Here is a 10,821-nt window from a genome sequence, read left to right on the forward strand (position 1 = left end):
AAGCCCTCAGGTCCAGGGCAGCTCAGATGCCAGCAAAGAGGGCGCCCTGATGCAAACGCTGCCAGGCAGTGGGCCCGAGGGCAGGTTTATTGACAATCTCCAGGGACGACACAGACTGGGTTCCGGCAGCTCCCTCGGCGCCGGCACTACCTGCGGTACCAGATCTGGAGCCGCTGCTCCCGCTTGATCTTCCTCTGCAGCTGCAGGATGCCGTACAGCAGCGCCTCGGCCGTGGGCGGGCAGCCTGTGGGCAGGACCGTGCCTCAGTTTCCCTCCCCACACTCTCCAGCCCCGGCCAGTCTGGGGCCCATCCCCTTCCTCTGCAGGCCAAGCCCCTCACAAACGCTTGCAAAGTGCAGCCTGAAGGACGTCTATAGGGTCCCCAGCCGGCCTTTGGAGGTGGAGCCTGCGGCACAACAGGCACATCTGATGGGTGGGGTAACTGAGGCTCTGAGAGGGGACTTGCCCAAGGTCACACCTCAAACAAGCAGCAACCGACCAGGGGTTTGGCTCCTGGTCAAGACAAACAAACCCACAGGGTGAACTCCTATGCATCCTTCAAAACCTCATTCCACTGTACCCTCCCTGACCCCACAAATGGGGCTGGGCATGTCTGTGTCAGGCTCTATCTCCCCCTCTTACCCTGCCTGGGGACGCCCAGCGTCAGGCCCGGGGCAGGTATGGGCCTGGAAAAGGCACTCCATAAATATTTGCAGAATGCTAAACAAATCAATGCAGTTTTCCAATTAACTCTAATCCGACGTCAAAACCTGTTTCTCTGCCTTCTGAGAGGTGCTGGGACATGGCTTGGGGCAGGGTTGGGGGTTCTGTGCCCATACTAAGGCCACAGCACAGGACAGCCAAGAATCGGGCGTCTCTGCCCCGTCCCCATGTAAGTGCCGCTTCCTGACCTGCCGCCACCGACCGCCAGGGCAGATGCCCCTGCGGGATGCCCCTCTCCGACCCTGTGAGGTGTGGAGTTCCACGGGATTGTCGCCTAAAATAAGTTCAATGTGAGCTTCAGATACAAACCACATTTTTTGTAAGTACATCCCAAGTATTATATTGGATATATCTATACTAAAAAACTACTATGCATAGTTTTTCTGACAAAGTTAACTTAGCCTTTTGCAAAATTGTACGTGCTAAATCTGCCTGTCCTAGGGACCTTGGTGTCTTGAGTGCCCTCTGTGAGGGTGAAGACTGAGGACGGCGTTTGCAGCCTCCAGGAGCATCTTGTCTGCACTTTTAATTGCTTTTTTTTTTTTTTTACTTTTTTGGTTTTGTTTCTATTAGGCAGAACCATATGAAGCTATAGTTTATTTTTTATATATTCTTTTAGAGACAGGGGCTCGCTTTTTTTTTTTTTTTTTGAGACAGAGTCTTGCTTTGTTGCCCAGGCTAGAGTGAGTGCCGTGGCGTCAGCCTGGCTCACAGCAACCTCAAACTCCTGGGCTCAAGTGATCCTCCTGCCTCAGCCTCCTGAGTAGCTGGGACTACAAGCATGTGCCACCACGTCCGGCTAATTTTTTGTATATATATTTTTAGTTGGCCAATTAATTTCTTTGTATTTATAGTAGAGACGGGGTCTCGCTCTTGCTCAGGCTGGTCTCGAACTCCTGACCTCGAGCAATCCACCCGCCTCGGCCTCCCAGAGTGCTAGGATTACAGGCGTGAGCAATCCACCGTGCCCGGCCTCAGGGTCTCGCTTTGTCACCCAGGTTGGAGTGCAGTGGTGTCGTCACAGCTCACTACAGCCTCTAACTCCTGGGCTCAAGTGATCCTCCTTACTCAGCCTCCTAAGTGGCTGGGACTACAGGTGCCACCACCACCCCACCTGGCCTAAAACTGTAGTTTGAAACTGGAATTCTGCATAGCTCAATCTGATCCTGAGACACTAGGACTGGCCCAATGTCTGAACAGAATGACAAGTTTCATCCTCCCCCGGCAAAGGGGAAAGGTGTGTGGAGTCGCTTTTCCTCTTGAACCTGCGTGTGCTCATGCATAAAATTGGCAGAATCTGCGCTCTCCCAGGGGTGTGGGCTCCTCCAGAGGGGATGAGCTGGGGTCCTCCAGAGCTGCCTTACCTGGGACATAGATGTCCACCGGCACGATGCGGTCGCAGCCCCTCACGACCGAGTAGGAATAGTGGTAGTACCCACCTCCGTTGGCACAGCTGGGGGACAGAAGGCACCATGAGGGCAGCTCTGGCCAAGAGGACCCACGGGGGGGGGTGGCAGCCAGCCCTGCCCACCCTCCCACCTCCAGGCTGTGCCCTAACCCCCATACCCCCTCCTGCCTTCAACTGCAAGCCAGGTCCTGGCTATCAGAAAAGGCCAGAAACTGACAGGATGTCACAGATAAGCAACGAACAAAGACGAACTGGGCTTATAAAACCTCGCATGGGACCAGGTGGGTTGGGAGCAAAGGCAGGGCTGACACACGCACAGAAAAGTGTTCACCCGCTAAGAGGGGCTTCCGACCATCCCTGGGGACCACGCTGGGGGTGAGAAGACCTGTGACAAAGCACTCCTTTGGGTAACAGAGACTGCCAGGCTTCGACCAGCCCACGCCTATCTATATAGCAACTGGGCCTCACGCCGGAGACCTGCGCCCCGTTCCCAGCTCTGCTCCAGTGAGGCTGCTGGGGTCACCAGGGAGAGAACCGGAGATACCACAGGGCTTCACCTGGGGCAGCTCACCCGTGTTAATTCTCACACCACGAAAGTGGGAACAGCCTGAGTGCTCGGCATCTGGGGACCAACTGTGTAAAGTCTGGAATATTCTACAGCTGTTTAGAATGAGATCACTAGCATATCCACACATTGGAATATCATCCAGCCACGAAAAGGGACGAGGCTCTGACACAGGCCACAGCGAGGATGGACCTTGAGGACATCGTGCTCAGTGAGAGACGCCAGACACAGAAGAACACACAGTGTGAGACTGTTTATATGAAACGTCCAGAAGTCAGATCCACAGAGATGGGACGTGGATTTGTGGGTGTCAGGGGCTGGGGAGAGGGGTGGTGACTACTGATGGGGACGGGGCTTCCTTTGGGGTGATGGAATGTTCTGGAATTAGAAATGGCCTCTGCACACTGTCTATAAATACTATAAAAACCACTGAATTACTCCAGAAGGGTGAACTTTATGGTATGTGAATTATTATTTCAACAAAAAGCTAAGAGACTAAAGACTTTTTAAAGAAAGCATGGGAAGTTAAAGACAGGAGAACACAAAACTGTCCACCTCGAGTGCACGACATCACTTGTGTGTCCACAAAGCCAAGAACGGCCTGGGCTGGCCTGTGAGTGGACTGGGCTGTGGGTGGGGGGTGGGCAGTGCCCTGCTCACTGCCACCTGGGGTTCCACCGACCAAGTCACCCCTGGATAAACACCATCAGGGAACGGCTGGGGCAGCACTCACCTCCCCATGGACACGACGTAGCGGGGCTCTGGCATCTGGTCATAGACCTGGAAGACACGGAGAAGGGTCTGTGTGCAGCTCAGCACCCAGGTGGCGGGGTGGCGGGCGGCAGGGAGGAGGGCTACCTTTCGGAGCGCCGGGGCCATCTTGTTCGTGAGCGTGCCAGCCACAATCATCACGTCAGACTGGCGAGGGCTGGCCCGGAAGACCACGCCGAAGCGGTCCATGTCGTAGCGGGGTGCGGCCATATGCATCATCTCCACAGCGCAGCAGGCCAGGCCGAAGGTCATGGGCCACAGCGAGCTCTGGGAGAGGGGCCAGGCACGGGTCAGAGGCAGCAGCGGCTGTCACTGCGAGAGGCACCATGAACTGCCCTGTGGAGGAACCTAGAATTCCCGCCTTCCTGGCCAACGCTTCCCACCAGCCTCATTAATAAATAAAAATAATCAAGTGAAATTAGTCTTAATAACTTAGTCATTCAACCTTGTTTTTCCTAAATCCTATCGTTTCAATGTGGGGCACCAGCCACACGGGTCTAAACCCTGCGACTCAGGGCTAACTGGATCCAGATCCATCTGCTCGTGGAAGCTGGTGGGGGCCTGCTCTGGCTTCTGGGGCCGTTCCACACGCAACACTCCCCAGGGCTTGTTCCCGACACCACGTGGACCGGGGCCTCTGGGAAGCCCACCTGAATCCCCTGGCCGCCCCCCTGCCACTTCTTCCACTGTCCCCGCTCTGTGCCAGGTTCTGAGACCTGGAAGTGGCCCCTGCTGCCCCAGCAGATGTGCTGATGTGGGTGACAGACCCAGGCTACAGAGCAGAGAGGGGTGGCCAGGTCCACCTGACCGGAGCCCACAGCTGGATGAGCCCCAATGGGGCCCAGGTTTCCTCCATCACAGCCCCGCAATGGGCATCTGTCCCCGGCAGGATGTTCCCTGTGGCATCGTTTGTGATGGAGAAAACAGAGAAGAGAAGCAGGCGCACAGGCCTGTCAATGGGGGATTGTGAGGGCCGGGCCTGGCACGGCCAAACACAACGGGCCCTGGACAGAGGACAGAGCGGCTGGCCGGCCGGACACGCGCCTGCTGCACGCGTGGACCCTGCCGTGGGGCGGGGCAGGTTTAGATTTTCACTGAGAGGGATCTGCTGCTTTCAGCACGTGTGACTTTCCTAACTTGAAATAATTTGCTTTACATTAAAAAACGAGAGAAATGACAGGAAGGGACGGGCCCCCAGTGAGGCCTCAGCACATGGGTGGACATCCAGTCTCAGCTGACAGGGCGGGGGTGCAGAGGAGGGTGAATCCCCAGATGGAATGAGCCATGTGCTTGCATGTGTGCACGTGTGTATATGTGTGTGAATGCGTGCAGAGGGAGGTCCTCAGGACAGAGGAGGGTCTGCTGGCACCCGGGGGGCTCACCCGGCGGGCCCAGTTGATGAGGTCATCCAGCTTGGCCACCACATACTCGCCCCGGCTGCTGGGAAGCGCAGTTCGTTTCGGTAACACAGATCCGGCCTTCGTCACGGTGGGCTGGGAACTAACGTGGACACAGGGGCCCAGGGATGTGTCAGCCCACCAGGCATCCCCAAGAGGCGATGCTGCCACCCCACAGCCCCTGCCCAGGGACCTGGTGCACAGCAGCTCCTCCGAGGGAGGGACAAGGCTGTGGCCGTGAGTGGGCAGGGTCCCAGGGCAGCACCAGGTGGAACCCTGAAGCCCACAGGGCCTGGCAGGGCTGGCTGGGGACACACCTGAGGGGAAAAGGAATGAAAGGTGGCCATTCTCGGGGGCTTTGGGGACGTGCGCTGGAGGCCTGGACCGGGACAGGGCAGGCCGGAGATGTGGCAGCGGAGGCCGCAGAAGACGGAGCGGTGGGAGGGCGCTGTGGGCGGGCAGCCTCCCCCCAAGCCTCACCTGCTCGGGCCGTCAGCAGCCGCGCTCTGATGGACGTCTCGGGCCAGCACAGCGGTGCCCACGCTGGAGCTGCTGGGACAGACGGTGGGTCAGTCGCCACCGAGGCCCCACTGGCTGCCCCAGAGCTCTGGCCGAGTCCCTCCCCTCCGTCCCCTCTTTGCTGAGGAACCTCTCACGCCTCTGCCCAGAGACCCCTTGTCTCTCTGTCCAGGCCTGTGGACAGAACTCAGGGCCAAGTGGCCCCCGCCTGACCCCCTGAGTGACAGTGTCCGAGCAAGGACGGTCCTAGGAATATGTAGGGAGGGAAGCTCTGGGACCAAGCCCTCCACACGGGACCAAGGGGATGTCGGCAGGTCCCCTGGGCAAGAGGCTGCACACAGCTGCGTCTGAGCAGGAGCTCAGAGGACACCTTCCAGTGACGTGTAACAAGTGAGCTCTGTGGGCACTGGGTGGACAGAAGTGGTAAGTCCCGACTCTGCCAGGCTTTGCCACGACAGACTGTCCCCGCAGGGAGGCCCTAGCACACCAGGCACTGCGCACAGGCCGCCAGCCCCAGTCCTGCCGTTAACTCGCCCTGTGACCTTCCGTAAGGGCCCTCCCAGCTCGGGGGTGGAGACAGGCACTCACCGTGCACCTAGGATCCGGGAGCAGAGCAGGCCAGGAGCTGCGGGGGAACCACAGGAGTGCGCAGTGGTGAGCGCCGGGCACCCCAGAGGCCGCAGGCTCAGGTGCCCATGTGGCTCCGGGGTGGAGCCGCCAGGCGTTTCCCGGTGAGCCCCCCCCCACCCTTGGTCTGTCCCAGTCTGTCCCACATCGTGTCTAACAAACGTCTGGTAAAGAGGATGCTTCTGGAACATGAGCGAGCTGCGCTCCCCTGCACAGGCCACGCACTGGCACTGGGGCTGCCCGCCCTGGCGACATTCACCGCGCCTGTTCCGTTCCTGCCCCAGGGCCTTCACACCAGCTGTTCCCTCTGCCTGACAGGGGCCCCACACCTGCCAGGGCTGCTCTTCTCCTGGGGCATCTGGTGTCTGGTCCTACCTGTCTCCAAGAGCTTCCCAAGATGCTACAGCCACCATGGGCTGTGCCTTGGTTGTGCCTAGCGTCTCCCTCCCAGTAGATGGGTCCCCTGCAATAAATCCTTTCTTCCTTGACAATCTTCATCTCAGTAACTGGCTTTCTGTGCGGGGTGCAACAGTGAACCCCCCTTGTGGGTTCATTAACAAGGTCATTAAGGTACAATGAGGTCATTAGGATGCGACTTCATACAACGTGACTTATGTCCTATAGGAAGAGGCAATTAGCGCTGGGTGCGGGGTATGTGCCTGGCTGAGGGGAGATCACTCGAGGTCAGGAGTTTGAGACTAGCCTGAGCAACATAGCAAGATCCCTCTCTCTACAAAAAATTTAAAAAATAAAAAAATTAGTCAGGCATGGTGGTGCACTCCTCTAGACCCAGTTACTCGGGAGGCTGAGGCAAGAGGATTGCTTGAGCCCAGAAGTTCGAGGCTGCAGTGAGCTATGATATCATTACTGCACTCCGGCCTGGGCAATGGAGCAAGACCCTCTTTAAAAAAAAGGGCCAAAGGTTGAGGAAACAGCTCTGCCTACACTCTCATCTTGTCTTCCAGCCCCCAGAACTGTGAGAAAATACTCTTTGCTGTGCCAGCTGCTCGGTCTGTGGCACTCTGCACAGCAATCCTAGCAGATTAACCTAGTGCATGACAGGGAGGTGAGGCTGAGGGCAGCTTCTGGGGTGCAGGGCTGGGGTCTGACTGCCCCATGGGGCAGTCAGACCCCAGCCCTGCACCCCAGCCCTGCACCCCTGCACAGCCTTCTCCTCCTCTGCACCCCTCCCTTACCCCAGCCTTAACCTCATCCAGGCTATGTCCCTGGACCCCATCCAGGCTGCAACAGTCCGAAGGACACAAGACTGTGACCCACCTACTTCTTGGCATGCTTGAGGCTGGGCACAGGAGACAGGCTAACTGCCCAACCCCAGAGACCTGCATAAGCCGCCCGTCTCTGTGCCTCAGTTTCCCCACGTGAAAATTTAGGGTTTTGGATAAGCTCACAGCAAAGTAAATGCTCCTTTTTTTTTTTTTTTTTTTTGAGACAGAGTCTATCTTTGTTGCCCAGGGTAGAGTGCCGTGGCGTCAGCCTAGCTCACAGCAACCTCAAATTCCTGGGCTCAAGCGATCCTCCTACCTCAGCCTCCTGAGTAGCTGGGACTACAGGCATGCGCCACCATACCTGGCTCATTTTTTCTATATATTTTTAGTTGGCCAGTTAATTTCTTTCTATTTTTTTTTAGTAGAGATGGGGTCTTGCTCTTGCTCAGGCTGGTTTCAAACTCCTGACCTTGAGTGATCCTCCCGCCTGGGCCTCCTAGAATGCTAAGATTACAGGCATAAGCCACCGTGCCCAGCCATAAATGTTCCTTTGAGTGAGTGTCTCTAAGGTGACCAGATTCTACACCTCTGGACCAAGCATTCTTATTTTTTTTCTTAGACAGTTTCGCTTTGTTGCCCAGGCTAGAGTGAGTGCCGTGGCGTCAGCCGAGCTCACAGCAACCTCAAACTCCTGGGCTCAAGCGATCCTTCTGCCTCAGCCTCCCAAGTAGCTGGGACTACAGGCATGCACCACCATGCCTGGCTAATTTTTTCTATATATATTAGTTGGCCAATTAATTTATTTCTATTTATAGTAGAGATGGTGTCTTGCTCTTGCTCAGGCTGGTTTAGAACTCTTGATCTCAAGCAATCCGCCCGCCTCAGCCTCCCAGAGTGCTAGGATTATAGGCATGAGCCACCGTGCCCGGCCTATTCTTATTTTATTTTTATTTTTCCTTTTATACCTACAGGGTGGTCTTGCCAACGGACCAGGCACATTCTTAACAAGCTGCCCGCTGGTGAGAATTCAGAAGAACCATGAACTTGCATGGAAAAACAAAACAAAACAATCTCTTCATTGTCACCAACATTTTACTGAAAATCTGAAAGTTAACCTTTTCGTTTCATTCTGAGTGCCAGCAACAAAACAAGCCATTGTTAGCTAAACCTGGAACTTCTCACCAGGGGAAATCACAGACGTTTCCTACCCATGCTACCGGGCTGCAGGTGTTCCCACACATGGAAGCCACATTTCCAGCTCCTCAATGCTTCAAAACTTACAGTCCTAATTGGACCCCCACTAGACCTCGGCATTCCATGCCTTGATAATATAAGCACTAGATTGCTAAGTCAGCCATTAAAACAGTATTTTGGTCACTGTCTCTAGTATAACTGATTTCCCTGCAATCCTATGGATTCAAATCTAGGCAGTTAATGATTTTATCGGAGCAGGGGTCCTCGGGCTTCACCTGATACTGAAAAGGTCCCATGGGAAGGACAGGCTGAGACTCCTGCTCTGCTGCGAGAGATCATTACCGTCCCAGGGATGTTGAGGCAGGTGGAAGATTAGGCAGAGCGACCTGAGCGCCCTGCGCCCAGAACCGGCCCCAGGACCCTGAGGCGTCACAGACCCTCTCCGGGCCTCAGTTTCCCAGCTTGTCAGGTGGGTGCAATCCTCACCCGGCAATCTCCAGGGCACGCCAAGGGCACTGAGCGGGCGTTCCTCCAACCTCCCCCGCGAGCGTCCCCCAGAGGCGAGGGGCCTGCGTCTCGACCCGCCGAACCTCAGTTTCCCCGGCTGTAACATGGACGCAGTAACAGAGACCATTCGCAGCAGGCAGGGCTGGAGCCTGAGGAGCGGCCGGCATGGAGAGCGAACCGCTGCGGCGACCGGGCCCAGACCCCGACGTCCCATGCCCCCGACCCCGGCGTCCCGCGACCCCCTGACCCCAGCGTCCCCCGAACCCGCAAGCCTCGCTCACCCGCTAGCGCCGCCATCTTGGCCTCGGCCTTCAGACAACCTCTGCGGTCCGTCCCCTTAAACCCTCCGAGTCCTCCAGGCCGTCTTCCAAAGAGGCCTGGAGCGCGTGCGGAAACCGGAACCCACGCCCATGACGTTCCGCCGCATTTCGGCCCCAGTGCTCGCACCCGCGCCGCGCGGCCCCGGGGCCCCTACTCCAGTCAAGGGGTGTAAAGCGTGACATCCCGGTGCGCGTGAAGGTTGCGGCGCCTGGGCAAAATCAGAGGCTACGTCCGCTTCCTCATCCCCGCGGTATGGCAAAAACACTGGCACGTCCCTGGGTGGGCTCGAACCACCAACCTTTCGGTTAACAGCCGAACGCGCTAACCGATTGCGCCACAGAGACGGCGCTGTAGCTGGGTTCCCCGCGCGGCCCTACGAGGCATGCGCGCCCCACGGCAGGGGAGCGAGCCGCACCTGCGCGCCAGCGGCGCGACGCGGGGCGGAGTCCGGGCGAGAGCGACCCCTGCCACCCCGCCGAAATAGCTCAGTTGGGAGAGCGTTAGACTGAAGATCTAAAGGTCCCTGGTTCGATCCCGGGTTTCGGCAGGAGTTTTGGCGCCCCGAATGAGCATCATTCCTTTGCGCGGGGCTGGTCCAGTTCCTCTGGGCCCCGGAGTCCCTTTCCCTGAAAGTCACGCTGCACGTGAGGGACCAGGATGTTGGCTGACTCAAACCAGGGAGGGCTCAGACATGACAGGCAACCCCAAACCCCTCTTCCCGCCCCAAAGATGTTAGGATCTACCTCCATGTACCCCCACCACAAACCCTGATTTTCAATCTTTTCTAAACTGGTGAGTTAGAGCCAGTGTTCAGGATAAACACTAACACTAAACACCCAAATTAGCACAATAGAGTTTGCAGAATGCTTTTTGCTTGCAGGTCCTTTGACTTGGACAATCCACTCATTTTAAAGACTGGTAAACTGAGGCCAAGTAGACAAACACAGGACCACGTGGGGTGCTGGGCCAGGCCAAACCAGGGCCCTGTCCTCAGGAATCTCTCATCTGCCTCCAGAGGAATGAGGCAGGAAGGAGGCTGGGACCCAAGGCCGCTACACCCGAGGGGGCATCTGCCAGGAGAGGGGAGGATGTCAGATCTGGGCTGGGAAACCTGCAGGGAGAGGACTGGAGAGTTGACAGAATCTGAAGAGCTGTCGGGTGCACAAAGCCCTCTCCCTCTGCGGTTCACGCAGCTGCCCCGGCTGTGTGGCTTTTAAATATATTTACGTAGCCTTTTTATATCAGGGTAACTTTAGATGTACAGAAAAGTTACAGATAGTTCCGAGAGTTTGGTTTACCCCGCACCCAGTTTCCCATTATTAACATTCCATGTGAGTGCAGTATGTTTGCCACCATTAACACACCAATGTTGGTACATTGTTATTAGCTGAAATCCACACTTTTTTCAGGTTTCCTCAGTTTCCCCTAATGTCCTCTCCTGCCCCAGGGCACCATCTGGGCCCCTGCAGGACGTTGTTCCCGATGTCCTGGAAGGCCTGGGCTGGCCAGGATCTCTGGCCAAGTGGAGCGCTCTCCATTGGGATTTGTTTCTTGTGGATTTTT

The 10,821-nt window shown here is 56.7% G+C and overlaps 1 protein-coding gene and 2 non-coding genes across 4 annotated transcripts; 1 reads left to right on the forward strand and 2 right to left on the reverse strand.

Annotated features, from left to right (window-relative positions):
* Positions 1 to 59: 59 nt before the first annotated feature.
* Positions 60 to 9,324, reverse strand: NDUFS7 (NADH:ubiquinone oxidoreductase core subunit S7). Of its 2 annotated transcripts, none has more exons than XM_012745804.2 (8): positions 9,219 to 9,324; positions 5,972 to 6,008; positions 5,345 to 5,413; positions 4,850 to 4,967; positions 3,555 to 3,734; positions 3,430 to 3,476; positions 2,088 to 2,176; positions 60 to 244 (listed from the first exon to the last, which is right to left on the reverse strand). In XM_012745804.2, exons 1-8 carry the CDS (start codon positions 9,232 to 9,234, stop codon positions 147 to 149), a joined length of 654 nt encoding a protein of 217 aa, XP_012601258.1. In that variant the 5' UTR covers positions 9,235 to 9,324; the 3' UTR covers positions 60 to 146. The 2 variants fall into 2 exon arrangements, with proteins under 2 accessions (XP_012601258.1, XP_012601257.1); XM_012745803.2 differs by having other exon boundaries at positions 5,345 to 5,416; positions 9,219 to 9,320.
* A 204-nt stretch (positions 9,325 to 9,528) lies between these two features.
* On the reverse strand, positions 9,529 to 9,602 carry TRNAN-GUU (transfer RNA asparagine (anticodon GUU)). The gene has a single exon. It is a non-coding gene; the product is annotated as a tRNA-Asn (tRNA).
* A 130-nt stretch (positions 9,603 to 9,732) lies between these two features.
* On the forward strand, positions 9,733 to 9,805 carry TRNAF-GAA (transfer RNA phenylalanine (anticodon GAA)). The gene has a single exon. It is a non-coding gene; the product is annotated as a tRNA-Phe (tRNA).
* The last annotated feature ends 1,016 nt before the right edge of the window (positions 9,806 to 10,821 follow it).

This window comes from Microcebus murinus, chromosome 27, assembly GCF_040939455.1.
Source record: "Microcebus murinus isolate Inina chromosome 27, M.murinus_Inina_mat1.0, whole genome shotgun sequence".
In the NCBI taxonomy this organism is placed as follows: Eukaryota; Metazoa; Chordata; class Mammalia; order Primates; family Cheirogaleidae; genus Microcebus; species Microcebus murinus.

Coding starts and splice junctions, on each gene's coding strand:
- NDUFS7 (XM_012745803.2), bottom strand. Junction 3,477..3,554: donor TGGCCCCGGCGCTCCGAAAG/GTAGCCCTCCTC, acceptor CGTGTCTTCCAG/GTCTATGACCAGATGCCAGA. Junction 245..2,087: donor GGTGGACATCTATGTCCCAG/GTAAGGCAGCTC, acceptor TCCTGCCCACAG/GCTGCCCGCCCACGGCCGAG.